Genomic DNA, 14,125 nt, shown 5'->3' on the forward strand with positions numbered 1-14,125 from the left:
CTTCATTCTCTGCAATACCACCTATTTTACCTCCTATTTTACCACATATTTTGGTGTCATCTGTAAACTTACTAATCATGCCTTGTCATATTCCATTTTGGATGTTGAGGTACAATTGAATACTGAATCAGAATGGAAAACATCAGATCTATCCCAATCTTCAATGATGGCAGAGCCAACACATGAATGCAAAGGACAAGGTGACATATTTACAGCTATCTTGGCCTCTGCTGAGCCCAGCAGAACAATCGTCAGTTTGTAGCTATTTCCTGATAGCAGGAAATGGAAACGTATACAGGATGAGTAGAAGCCATGAAACCAGACAATATCCTTGATGCGTTAGAAGGAACAGCAGATGCTGGTTTCCACTGAAGATAGGCACAAAAAGAAGGGTCTCGGCCCAAAACGTGACCTATTTTCTCCAGAAATGCTGCCTGACCCGCTGAGTTATTCCAGCTATTTTGTGTCTATCCAAGATGTAATGTTGAAGATGGGTTTCTGAACTAGCTGTGCTTCTCGTCAAGTTGTTCCCCAAAAGTACAACACCATCATTCACCCAACAATGTGAAACTCAATGGTGCAATGGTATTTTATTGATCGATGAAAACTTGACTTCACCCCAGTTGGGACTTGAACCCGCAATCCCTGGCTTGGGAGGCCAGTGCCTCATCCATCAGGCCACTGGGGCTTCATGGGATACTTTTGCTGGTCTGCCATATTCACAATAAAGATAAATTCCATTTAGTCCGGTACTGGCCCAAAAGTCTAGCCATCAGCCAAGTGATGAAAGGTGTCAAGATGCATTTACTCACCTGCCCTCCAGTCTTACATCAACTCTAGAGGGAGAGTGATATTCCAAAGCTGTGTAATGAGTGATGGCCATTGACACAAATGCAACTATTGAGGGGGGGGAAACAAGGAGCACAGCTAAAACTGAAACCAATGGGAACATTCCATTGCAGATGGAAATCTACAATCCCATTGTTTCTATAGAGCTGCACAGTGCACAGCGGTAGAGTTGCTGCCTTTATAGCACCAGAGACCCGGGTTTGATCCTGACTAAGGGTGCTGTCTGTATCTTCTCCTTGTGTTTGTACGTTCGCCTTGTGACCGCGTGGGTTTCCTCCGGGTGCCCCGGTTTCCTCTCATCCAAAAACAAATCGGTTTGTAGGTTAATTGGCTTTGGTAAATAATTGTAAAATTGGCCCTAGTGTGTAGGATTGTGTTAGTATACATGGTCATCGCTGGTTGGCGTGGACTCATTAGACTGAAAGGCCTGTTTCGCGCTGCATCTCTAGAAAGTAAGGTACACAAGCAAGGACCTGCCATTGCTGGTTGTAAGGTATGAGATGAGGATAGAAGAGGGGTGAATTGAGAAGCCAGAAAGGGATGTAGGTGGAGGGGGAGGGGAGAAATAGTTTCAATTCCAGGGAAGAGAGGGGGGAAATCACAGGGGGGTGGGGGTGTTGAAGGATGGGGGGGGGGGGGGGGGCGGGAGGGGGGAAGGATTTGATTAGCTACCTAAAATTGGAGAATCCAATATTCATCTGATGATTATAAGCTACCCAAGTGGTCATATGAGGTGCTGTTCCTTCAATTTGCATGTGTGGCTTTCCTCTGGTAATGGAGGAGGTGCAGGACAGACAGGGAATGGGAAGAAGTGTTAAAATGGTTAGCAAACGATAGATCCCATGGGCCTTTCTAGAGCAAGGTGACCAAAATTGAACACAATACTGAACACAAATATGACATCATCAATGTCTTGTACAATTGTAACGCACCATCCCAACGAATAGAGTCAACACCCTGACTGATGAAGGCCAATGTACCGAAAGCCATCGTGATCACCCTACTGGTCAAGAAGGCTTCCGGTACCAGTAAGCCTTCTAGTGTTCAGTTGCAATTGCTCAGATAATGAAGCAGTCGGCACTTGTCACCAAAGCTGGACAAACCTCTGTATTAGTTGAAGTGCACTCTCTTTCAAAAACATTTTAAATTTCCCTAGTGTTTTTCTTAATCCAAGCTTTCTTTCCCACTCTTTCATTTTCTGCATCCGACTTGAGATTGAATTAATGATTCTTTATTGTTAAGACTTTACTGTTCTTTCACAGTTTAGTATAGAGATACAACATGGAAACAGCATACACTAGGGACAATTTACAATTTTACCAAGCCAATTAGACGACAGACCTGTATGTATTAGAAGTGTGGGAGAAAACTGGAGCTCCCAAGGAAAACCCACACAGGTCGAGAATGATCAGCCATGAGATTGAGAGTGATCAGCCATGATCACATTGAATGGCGGTGCTGGCTCGAAGGGCCGAATGACCTCCTCCTGCACCTATTGTCTATTGTCTAGGTCATGGGGAGAACGTACAAACTCCATACAGACAACACCCGTAGTCAGGATCAAACCTGGGTCTCTGATGCTATAATGCAGCAATTCTACCGTGCTGCCTTCAATCTGATTAATTAAGAAGTTGCAGTTGCTTTCCCTCTTTGCGACTTGCAGCCTTCCCGAAGAGGACAATGTGGTGTGGGAATGATTGGGCTGGGTTGCGAAAGTCCACAAAAAAATTAAACAGTCAAATGAATGACCATTGCCAGTGAGAAGAAAATCCAGATCAAATCCAGATGTGGAAAATAATAATCTAATTCTCAAGAATGAACACCTCCACATAATTCCTTTGGTATTTCTGCTCCACAATCAGGAACATGTATTTAATATTTATGTACTGGATAAAAAATGTTGTAAAATCATTAGCTAAATTCCTGAGCTGAACAGCCCGTGTGCGTTGACATTAGTTAGGCTGAAGGTTGACAACTGCATTTAATTAAGAGTCAGCTGTGACTCTATGGGCATTATTCTCACCTCTGTGTCAAAAGGATATGGGTTCAAATATCTCTCCAGAGCTTTCATACAAAAATCCAGACTAACACTCCGGGACAGCATCGAGAGAGCTCCACGTCATCAGAGGTGCTGTCTTGCAGGAGAGATGCTAGACTGAGATTCCACCTGATCTCTAAATTGGTCCTAGAAGATTGTTTGGCAATATTAAGAAGAGGATCAGAGAAGTTAGGCCCATTGCCTGGCAAATATTCACCCTTTGATAAATGTTACCAGAACTGACTATGTAGCCATTTCCACGTTGCATTTTGTGGCATCTTGCTGTGTGCATGTTGATTGCCATGTTTGTTGCACTATAGGACTGACCACACTCATGTAATAGTGGTTGGTGACCCATTACAATAGCATTTCATTGGCTTTCAAGCACTTGGGCCATTCTGAAATGCAAGCTTTTATTTAAACCTCGTCTCTCTCACAAGGAACAACTCGTTATATATTTTTTAATCGTGCAAGAACATACCTTCTTTTGCTGTCACAGACATTTAATTGGTGGAATTCTCTTGACAATTTTGAGGGCTTTTTATTGTTCGATTTATAGGGTGAAGCAACTCTCATCGTTGAATTTTGAGGAAGAATTGTGACAAGCACATCTGCACTCTAAAGAGGCAGCACATGGCTAATCAGTTTTTCAGATTTGGTCAATTGGAAACATAAGTGGGGAATTGTTCTGGTAAGCGGTTAGTAAGGGAATGATCTGTACTTATATACTATGTAGTGTAAGAAAATAACTGCAGATGCTGGTACAAATCGAAGGTATTTATTCATAAAATACTGGAGTAACTCAGCAGGTCAGGCAGCATCTCAGGAGAGAAGGAATGGGTGACATTTCGGGTCGAGATCCTTCTTCAGACTGAAGAAGGGTCTTGACCCGAAACGTCACCCATTCCTTCTCTCCTGAGATGCTGCCTGACCTGCTGAGGTACTCCAGCATTTTGTACTTATATACTGATCAAACACATTTTCTGCAAGTGCTATGGAAACATATATGACTGAATCTGATTCATTTATGACTGATTCATTGTTCAAACAGTTATCTTGGCAAAGGCTTCATGGTTTTCCCTTAGGTTTGCAGAAGCAGTGATATGTTCTTTAAACGTTCCCAACTGTGACAATGCCTGAAGCACTAACAATGTATAAACTGCAGAGCAATAAATGACCTTGTTTTTGATAATTGCAATCATTTAATACATAGTATTATTCCTTCAGAATCTGTAATAAAACCTTACGATGCAGACATTTTCTGTTTGGCATTGTTAGTGTTTTTTTAATATATGTCAATAAGATAATATCTATTAGTGGGGGAAAGCTTATCTTCAATAATGCAAGAAAGAATGCAAAACTCTGAACTGTCCCATTTGTCCACATTTGAAATATTGCACAAGTGATAATGTTTTGTGTGTTTGTCTTCGTACAATGCATTAATTTAGGGGTTAAATCTCAGAGACAAAGAAACACATTAGCATTGAGGCAACAATGAAGCTTTGGAATATGGTTTGCCAGTACCACTGCAAACCTGGACTCGCTGTTGTACCTGCAGCAGATGTAACGGTAGTTGTTGTCTAGTTACTTTGTAACAAATTCACCTTCCACACATCACATAGATTCCTTGTCACCTCCCATTTGTTATTATGACAGATGTCCCTATGTAATGTGGAAGGACAGGCTCCTGGTGCATGTCTGGTGAAGAGTTCAAAGCAGGACTTGGGTTCTGGTAGCCAGGAGAATTCTTGCCATCAGCAACGTACCCTCGATTTTCCATGATGTAGCCTGTGAGTGCACAGGGTGACCTTTGAAAGGTGTGCTTAGCAAAGAATTGTCCATAGCTTAAGGATTCAAGCTGGGTTTGCCCTGATGTCCCCATACCTAACGACTCTTGCTGCTGTGGTCGCCCCTCATTGACCTTTCTATTGTCTCTTGCACAGTTAATGTCACCCAGGTTGGGTTTCTGGTGGTTGAAATGATCATACGGCACCTCTTTCACACAAATCCTCCTGGCTTGTTCATACACTGTTGGGGTCGGTAAAAGCTGTTGGCTTATCCTTGCCATTGGCTTGGCAACATCACAGTCTGACTTAGCTAACAATGAATTGCTTAAAGAGGGTGAAAAACACTTTACGTCATTGCATAATTTCTCCTGAGAATTGTGTCTGAACAGTACTTTACACTCCTCTTTGATAATGTGCTGTGGGGACTGCAGTGATTCGATTTTGGTTTGTTTCACAGGGTTGCTGTAAAGTTTCTCCTTGTACTTATTATTTGGTCTTGATGTCGCACAACTTGGAAAGGTGGCATAGTTGACCGCTTCACAATGTCTACTGTTGGGCAATACACCTGAGAGAAAGAGAAGGCATTAAGACAGGGTTGGACAGGATAAACAGGGAGCACAACAGCTACCAAATAAACTCCAATTTGCCAACTGGTGTTTTTGATTATCCCAATTTAGTTTAGTTTAGTTTTTAGTTCAGAGATACAGTGCGGAAACAGGCCCTTCGGCCCACCGAGTCCGTGCCAACCAACCCTCCCCCATACACTAACACTTTCCTACACACACACACACACTTGGGACTATTTACAATTTTTAACTAAGCCAATTTGTAAAAATCTGCAAGTCTTTGGAGTGTGGGAGGAAACCGGAGCACTCGGAGAAAACCCATTCAGGTCACAGGAGTACAAACTCCATGCACACAGCACCCATAGTCAGGATCAAACCCAGGTCTTTGGTGCTGTAAGACAGCATTTCTAATGCTGTGCCACCCTTAAATTAGTTTTGTTAAAATCCAGTGACTTTCACTATCCACTTAAAGTGCTTGCAAAATAATACATTCAAAACTCCTCTCATACAGAGTGGAAACAGGCCCTACAGTCGACCGCATTGACCAGTGATCCCCACACATGAACACAAGCCTACACACACCAGGGACAATTTACACTTATACCAGATACACAAACCCAAGCCAATTAATCTACAAACTTGTACGTCTTTGGAGTGTAGGGGAAAACCGTAGATCTCGGAGAAAACTCACGCAGGTCACGGGGAGAACGTACAAACTCTGTGCAGGCAGCACCCATAGTCGGGATCGAACCCGGGTCTCTGGCGATGGAAGCACTGTAAGGCAGCAACTCTTCCGCTGCACCACTGTGCTGCCCCAAATATAATAATTGATATATTTTATTTTAAAATAGCACCCAAAGCCTACTTAATGTTAAAATAGGATCAGTTTCTTATGCTGTCTCAGGCATTTTGGAAGTATGTGACTGGAATCACTGTGTAAATCAGCACATGAATCCAGCAATTAAATTCGAGTCAGAGTCATGCAGTACGGAAACAGGCCCTTTGGCTCAACTCATCAATCTTCTTGGTTACTTCTTCAAAAAACTTAATCTAATTCATTAGGCATGATCGCCCACACATAAAATGACTCTAACTATCCTAGTCAACCCCTGTTTTTCCTAAAGCATGTATACCTGATCCGTCAAAATCCTCTCCGGTAACTTTTTTTATCACAATTGTTAGACTTACTGGTCGAAAGTTTCCAGGTTTTTCTTTGCAGTCCTTCTTAAACAGAGGCACAACATTAGCTGCCCTCCAGTCTTCCAGCATCTCACCCATGTCTATCAATGGTTCATATACTGTATCTCAGCGAGAGCTCCTGCAATTCCTTGTCCAGTGTCCAAAATTGTCCAGTGGGGAGATTTATATACCTTCGTACATCTTACGGTATTCAACGCCTTCTCGACTATAATACGGATTGTGTTGAGGAACAATTAAATTTTCCATGTTACCCAGTCTTCATGTCTTTCTCAGTGGCAAAAAGAGGAGAAATATTCATTGAGGATTTTGCCTATCTCCAGTGGCTCCACACATAGATAACTACTTTGGTTTCTGAGGATCAATTTTCTCTCTCGAGGTACTCCTTTTCCCCTAATATATTTATAAAATCTCTTTGGATTATCCTTAATCTTATTTTGTGCCCATATTTGCCCACCTGATATCCTGATAAGTATGTTCCTCAATCTCCTGTACTCCTCCAGGGATACATCTGATCCCGGTTGCCTAAACCTGACCAATGCCTCCTTCTTTTTCCTTACCACGACCTCAATTTCACTCATCGGCCAGGGTTCTTGACTCCTACCTGCCTAAACTGAGTTGTTCTGATGATACCTCAGTGGTGGAAAACTCTTTTGAGTAGCTTGGTGAATTGAGTAGAAATGCAACAATTAAAAGATAGTCTTGACATTATCCACATTTAGCAATGATATAAAATCAATCTTACATAATGTGGTGACATAAATGATCACGAATCAAACATGATCAATTTGAAGGTATTTTCATAATAGTAAAATAAAATCTTTTTTAAAAAAATGTTTGCGGCCTAGTAGATTATTTCATGTTTTTGAGCATTTTGGGGAAGAGGTCAAATTGAGGATCTCTGAAAAATTGCATGTGGCATTAAAAGTACTGAAGGAAATATTCCTGATAGCTGGAAAATATTTCCCTTTCAACCAATAGCTCTAAAAATGGATCATAGATAAATAGACCTACAGAGATAGATAGAGAATGTAAGAAAATAACTGCAGATGCTGGTACAAATTGAAGGTATTTATTTCACAAAATGCTGGAGTAACTCAGCAGGTCAGGCAGCATCTCCGGAGAGAAGGGATGGGTGATGTTTCGGGTCAAGACCCTTCTTCAGACTGATGTCAGGGGGGCAGGGCAAAGGAAGGATATAGGTGGAGACAGGAAGATAGAGGGAGAACTGGGAAGGGGTGGGGAAGAGAGGAACAGAGGAACTATCTAAAGTTGGAGGTCAATGTTCATACCGTTGGGCTGCAAGCTGCCCAAGCGAAATATGAGGTGCTATTCCTCCAATTTCCGGTGGGCACTGGAGGAGGCCCATGACAGAAAGGTTAGACTGGGAGTGGGAGGGGAAGTTAAAGTGCTCAGCCACCGGGAGATCAGGTTGGTTAATTAGAAATTGGAGGAACAGCACCTCATATTTCGCTTGGGCAGCTTGCAGCCCAGCGGTATGAACATTGACTTCTCCAACTTTAGATAGTTCCCCTGTCCCTCTCTTCCCCTCCCCCTTCCCAGTTCTCCCTCTATCTTCCTGTCTCCACCTATATCCTTCCTTTGTCCCGCCCCCTGACATCATTCTGAAGAAGGGTCTCGACCCGAAACGTCACCCATTCCTCTCCTGAGATGCTGCCTGACCTGCTGAGTTACTCCAGCATTTTGTGAGATAGATAGAGATGTAGGTCGTAGATATAATTCTCTGTTTGTGTTAACATAATTGGCATTAAATAGTTGCAGCATTTGCTCACATCACAGAGAGAACCTTCTTGATAACAAATTATGATGGCACAAACAGAGAATTATATCTATGATCCATTTTTAGTGCTATTGGTTGAAAGGGCAATATTTTTCAAGCTATCAGGAATATTTCTTTCTGCACGTTGAATGCCACATGCAATTTTTCAGAGGTCCTTAATTAACCTAGAATGCTCAAAAACATGAGATAACGTACTATGCCGTGAACATAAAAGTTGATTTTCTTTTACTATTATGCAAATGCCTACAAATTGATCATGCTTGGTTCATAACAATTTATGTCACCACATCATAAACATGGGATTTTTATTTTATATCATAACTAAGTATAAATGATATCAAGACTATCTTTTAATCGTATGGACTTTCGAGGGAATTAAGCGAGTCGAGGGTACAACAATGTGGATAACATCACAACTTACACTGATAATTCTGTGCCGAGCAATACTGGGAGTCACTGACATGGTGGTCCTGCGGACATTTTGAGGCAGTCGTATTCTGAGCTGACGTTGAGCCCGTCAAATGCCAGCAGTGGTCGTTCGTTGCTTGAAACGCACCGACGTAGAATCTCGCTGTTTCACACGACGACCCTTGACTCTGATCGGTCTTGCTGGGCGCCATCTGCTTTTTGCTGCCAAGCGCCTGTGGGTCCAGTGGAAAGTTTCCATAGTTGTAGGGGAAAGGGGGGCCATAGGAAGAGGCGTAAAGGAGTTCACTGTCCTCCGTGTGGGAGGCATCTTCCTGGGCCGATTCAACGTTGAGTGAGGGACTGCCGCCCCAGCTATCGGCGCGGTCACAGTTGGCTTTCTCAACTTGGAATGAATTATATTGCTGAAAATACGGGGAAAAAACGAGACTGTCACATGTAACAGAGGGAGTACGTTCCAAGAAAACACTTGATTTCATTGTGCAACTGGAGTCATACAACATGGAAACAGGCCCTTCGGCCCAACTTGCCCACGCCAAAAGCATTTCACTGTACCTTTGACATGAAAGGTCAACTCAGACAACCAAGATGCCCCATCTACACGTCCCACCTGCCTGTGTTTGGTTCAGAATACAGAATAATACAGAATAGAATACAGAATAGCTTTATTGTCATTCGTTTTACCGAACGAAATTAATTTGCCAGCAGTCACAGAGCAAAAAAACAAAAAACACAAGACATACATATCCTTCTGAACCTTTCCTATCCATGTACCAGTCCAAATGTCTTTTAAATGTTGCGATTGTACCTGGCTCAACTACCTCCGCTGGCAACTTGTTCCATAAACCCACCACCTTTGTGTAAAAAATTGCCTCTCAGGTTTTTATTAAATCTTTCAACTCTCACCTTAAACCTATGTCCTCTGGTTCTTGACTCCCCTACTCTGGGCGAAAGAATCGGTGCATTTACGCTATCTACTCCCATCATGATCTTATACACCTCGAAAAGATCATCCCTCACCCTCCTGCGCTCTAAGGAATAAAGTCCTAGCCTGCTCAACCTCTCCTTATAGCACAGGCTCTTGGGTCCTGGCAACATCCTCGTCAATCTTCTTTGCACCCTTTCCAGCTTAACACATCTTTCCTCTAACAGGGTGATGAATCTTTCTCAAACTATTTCAAAATCATTTACAAATCTTTGATTTGTTTCATACATGCTCAATTTCTTTTTGTGTGACATTGTGTTTAGTTTATTGTCACGTGTACCGAGGCCCTTTGGCTCAACTCATCACGGGTACAGTGAAAATCTTTTGTTGCATTGGCATTGACATTGATTATATTTTCTAAGGAAAGGAGGTAGTTGAGGCAGATATTTTCGCAACGTTTAAGAAACATTTAGGCAGGTACATGGATAGGACAGGTTTAGATATGGGCCAAATGCAGGCAGTTGGGACTAGTGTAGATGGGGCATGTTCGTTGGTGTGGGCAGGTTGGGCTGAAGGGCCTGTTTCCATGCTGTATGACTCTATGACTCTATGGCACTGCTCCTTCAGGCAGGCAGTGCACTCCTGATCACTATTATTTCATTTTTTTTAAATTCTAGGGAGGTCCCAGGTTTGATTCTTGGTTCAGGTACCATGGTGAAATGAATAGTTCTGTTAGTGGTCTCCTATACTGGGGAGAAAGCAAGACCTACTTAGGTGTATATTGCATATTAATCAAATGAACAATACTATCTAAGTCCCTTGGAAGAGAAAGAGTTTTGACTTGAATGTAATCTTGGAGGAAAAGCCTACCAACTCATCCAAGTTTGACTGTAGCTGGAACGTTATATCCTGCACTTTGTTTTCTTTGACCTTTTACACTTATAGAGGTGTGCAAAATCATGAGAGGAATATTTCAGGGAGATTCGCAAAGTTTCGTGCCCAGAGGAGAGGAATCGAGAACCAGAGGACATAAGTTTAAGGTAAGGGGGGAAAGATGTAATGGGAACCTGAGGAGTACCTTTTTCATACAAAGGGTGTTGGGTGTATGGAACGAGCTGCCAGAGGAGGCAATTGAGGCAGTTTAAGAAACAATGTTTAAGATACATTTAGACAGGTACATGGATAGGACAGGTTTAGATGGGTATGGGCTAAACACAGGCAGGTGGGACTAATATACATGGGACATTTTGGTCAGTGTGGGCAGGTTAGGCCGAAGGTCCTGTTTCCACACTGTATGACTCTATGACTTTATGTCTCCATGACTACATGTATGGTGTGATTGCATTCATGTATGGTATAATTAGACCGGATAACACGCAAAACAAAGTTTTTCACTGTATCTCAATACACATTGACAATATAAACCAATACCAAGAGGATAATAAAAAGGACATAAAGTGCTGGAGTAACCCAGCAGGTCAGGCAGCATCTCTGGAGAACATAGGTACATGACGTTGCAGGTCGGGTCCCTTCTTCATGAAGATTCTGGGCACTGGGATGAGGCAGAGCAGAACACGTTTTGTTGGAGATGGTAAATGTAAGTCGGAATGGGATACTTTAAAAACCAATGGTAAACATTTGAAATTTTAAAGTCATCAGTCTTGGAACAGTGATTAAAAAAAAAGCAAGGTCAACTTCTTAAAACTTGCTTCTCAAACCATTAAATTGTTTTAAATTACACTAAGTGGCAGTCCAAACTATGGCTGTGAACTGCAAACAGTCTTGTATTAAGGGATGAATATACAGTGGTTCCCTTATATAAATCCCAGAAATTATTACTGTGCTGAAAAGCAATGAGAGTTTAAAAATAAACACACTGTCAAAAGCTGGCAGATGTCATTTCCATCTCCAGCTTCATGTAAACGTTTGAAGCTATAATAAAGAATTCAGTATTTTCTGATGTGAATGCTTAACGACATTGGAAGGCAGGACTTCGCACGGTGCTGAGGTAAACCAGTCCCTTTGCTGCACTAGTTTGAAGCTGGTTCGAGCTTCATATTTTATACTGCTCTAGCTCCTGCCCTTTACTATGGGTCTGAGTGAGGTCAAGTGCTTCCCCGTAAAGATTGAACAAAAATCATGTGAGTCATCCTGGATGTCATCTATACACTTCCTTAGTTTAGTTTAGTTTATTGTCACGTGTACCGTGGTACAGGCAGGGCCGTCTTAACGCATGGGCCTGATGGGCACTTGCCCGGGGGCCCACGAGCATAGGGGCCCCATGCTGATCTGTGTATGTTAAGTGACTTGCAATAAATAAATACTACTTAAAAAAAAATGTAGGTTCAATAAGTGCTTTTTTCGCTACATTTTCGGTCACTAAGTGCTTCTCACAGCGATCTGTAAGTGCTTTTCGCAACAATGTAGCACCCTAAGTCCATCGCTAAGTGCTTTTCGGTAAGTACTCTTCGCCGGCACGACAGGGGGGGCTGGTAGGGAAAGGGGGGTGGGGGAGAGTAACGGTAGGGGCCCCAGTACACTGCTTTGCCCGGGGGCCCATAATGCTGTAAAAATGGCCCTGGGTACAGGTACTCTTCAGTCTCCGGTGGGGTTCCATTCCGAGAAACCCATTGGAAACCCAAAGTATTGTAAGTCGAAATGCATTGAAAATGTGTGATCACGTGGCCGGACGTGAGCAGCGGCTCACGACGGGTCGCTACCGTTTGCACCATCGTTAAACTCAGACTATCGCAAGTCGAACCATCGTAACCTGGGGAGTACCTGTACAGTGAAAAGCTTTTGTTGTGTGTTAACCAGTCAGCAGAAAAGCAATACATGATTACAATCGAGCCCGTCCACAGTGCACAGATACATGATAAAGAGAATAATGTGAATAATGTTTAGTGCAAGATAAAGTCCAGTAAAGTCTGACTAAAGATAGTCCGAGGACCCTTTACTATTGCCTTAGCTATGCGGCACGGTGACGCAGTGGTAGAGTTGCTGCCTTACAGCACCAGAGACCCGGGTTCGATCCCGACTACGCATGCTTGTCTGTATGGAATTTGTACATTCTTCCCGTAACTTGTGTGGGTTTTCTCTGGTTTCCTCCCACACTCCAACGCCGTGTAGGTTTGTAGGTTAATTGGCTTGGTAAAATTGTAAATAGTCCCTAGTGTGTGGAGGGTAGTGTTAATGTGCAGGGATCGCTGGTCGGCGGGGACTCGGTGGGCCGAAGGGCCTGCTTCCGCGCTGTATCTCTAAATTAAATTAAATTAAACTAAACTAGTGACTGGTTAGCATGCAACAAAAAGCTTTTCACTGTACCTCGGTACATGTGACAATAAAGTAAATTATTACGCTGGAATTTAGAAGATTGAGGGGGGATCTTATAGAAACTTACAAAATTCTTAAGGGGTTGCACAGGCTAGATGCAGGAAGATTGTTCCCGATGTTGGGGAAGTCCAGAACAAGGGGTCACAGTTTAAGGATAAGGGGGAAGTCTTTTAGGACCGAGATGAGAACGTTTTTTTTCACACAGAGAATGGTGAATCTGCGGAATTCTCTGCCACAGAAGGTAGTTGAGGCCAGTTCATTGGCTATATTTAAGAGGGAGTTAGATGTGGCCCTTGTGGCTAAAGGGATCAGGGGGTATGGAGAGAAGGCAGGTACGAGATACTGAGTTGGATGATCAGCCATGATCATATTGAATGTCAGTGCTGGCTCAAAGGGCTGAATGGCCTACTCCTGCACCTATTTTCTATCTTTCTACGTAGAGGAGCCAACAAATGGCTTATCTGCTTTATTTTCATTCCTTTCTTCGCCTTGCACCATCTATATAGCATTCCATTGAGGCAAGGTGGTAGGAAGTTAACTCAATGCTTCCTGTGTAGAGAAATGAGCAGCTGTCCTCTGCTTTACATTTGTTAGCGACATAGGGAGCAAACCTTAGCTCCAGTCCACGCACACTGTGCTGCCTAGACAAGGGCATTGGAGATGATCAAGTGAGGATGTTATTCCATAGTGTGTACCTGTGGATAAGGAGAGGTCTTTAGCTTTGACTTCAGTTTGGAGATTTTGGGTCTGAGTTGCTTTTGGCTTTCATGTGAGGTAGACAGCAGCATCTTATAGGGAAAGGAGGACTTGATGGCGGTGGTTTGATCCAGTGATAATTGCAGTTCCTTGCATTCAACGTCCCTGCAACACAAGATTCAAACGACATTGCAATGTGAGATGACGTGAGTTCAACGCGAGATTGTTTGAAATGGGTTAAGATCGGCCACGATGGGAGACTGACAGGGGGGATTAATGCGAATTTATTAACCAGCCCTCTGAAAATAGCTCACGGAGGAAATTAAATTTGCAAGTGTACAAACAGTCGTATTTACAGTAATTAACTGATGCCGGCTTTATATCCGTTCAATATTCCAATCTGGCTCTGTGTCAGGCACCAGTTGACGATCTTGTCCTGGTCATTTCCTTTTGGCCAGGGCTGCCTGTCATCCATCTGGAATGTGCCTGGAGTTTGCCGTTGAATTC

General features: G+C 42.9%; 2 protein-coding genes across 2 annotated transcripts in view; one reads left to right on the top strand and one right to left on the bottom strand.

Moving 5' to 3' along the window:
* hlcs (holocarboxylase synthetase (biotin-(proprionyl-CoA-carboxylase (ATP-hydrolysing)) ligase)) overlaps positions 1-14,125 on the top strand; it is a 197,445-nt gene that overhangs the window by 107,463 nt on the left and 75,857 nt on the right. The gene's annotated exons all lie outside the window — the stretch shown is intronic.
* Positions 4,518-14,125, bottom strand: part of sim2 (SIM bHLH transcription factor 2) — a 75,884-nt gene continuing 66,276 nt past the window's right edge. Inside the window, exons 9-11 of the mRNA XM_078408789.1 lie at positions 13,618-13,783; positions 8,660-9,068; positions 4,518-5,239 (exon numbers count right to left, since the gene is read on the bottom strand). Coding sequence (XP_078264915.1) covers positions 4,518-5,239; positions 8,660-9,068; positions 13,618-13,783 — 1,297 coding nt within the window. The remainder of the gene's footprint in view (positions 5,240-8,659; positions 9,069-13,617; positions 13,784-14,125) is intronic.

Source organism: Rhinoraja longicauda, chromosome 12 (genome assembly GCF_053455715.1).
Source record: "Rhinoraja longicauda isolate Sanriku21f chromosome 12, sRhiLon1.1, whole genome shotgun sequence".
NCBI lineage: Eukaryota > Metazoa > Chordata > Chondrichthyes > Rajiformes > Arhynchobatidae > Rhinoraja > Rhinoraja longicauda.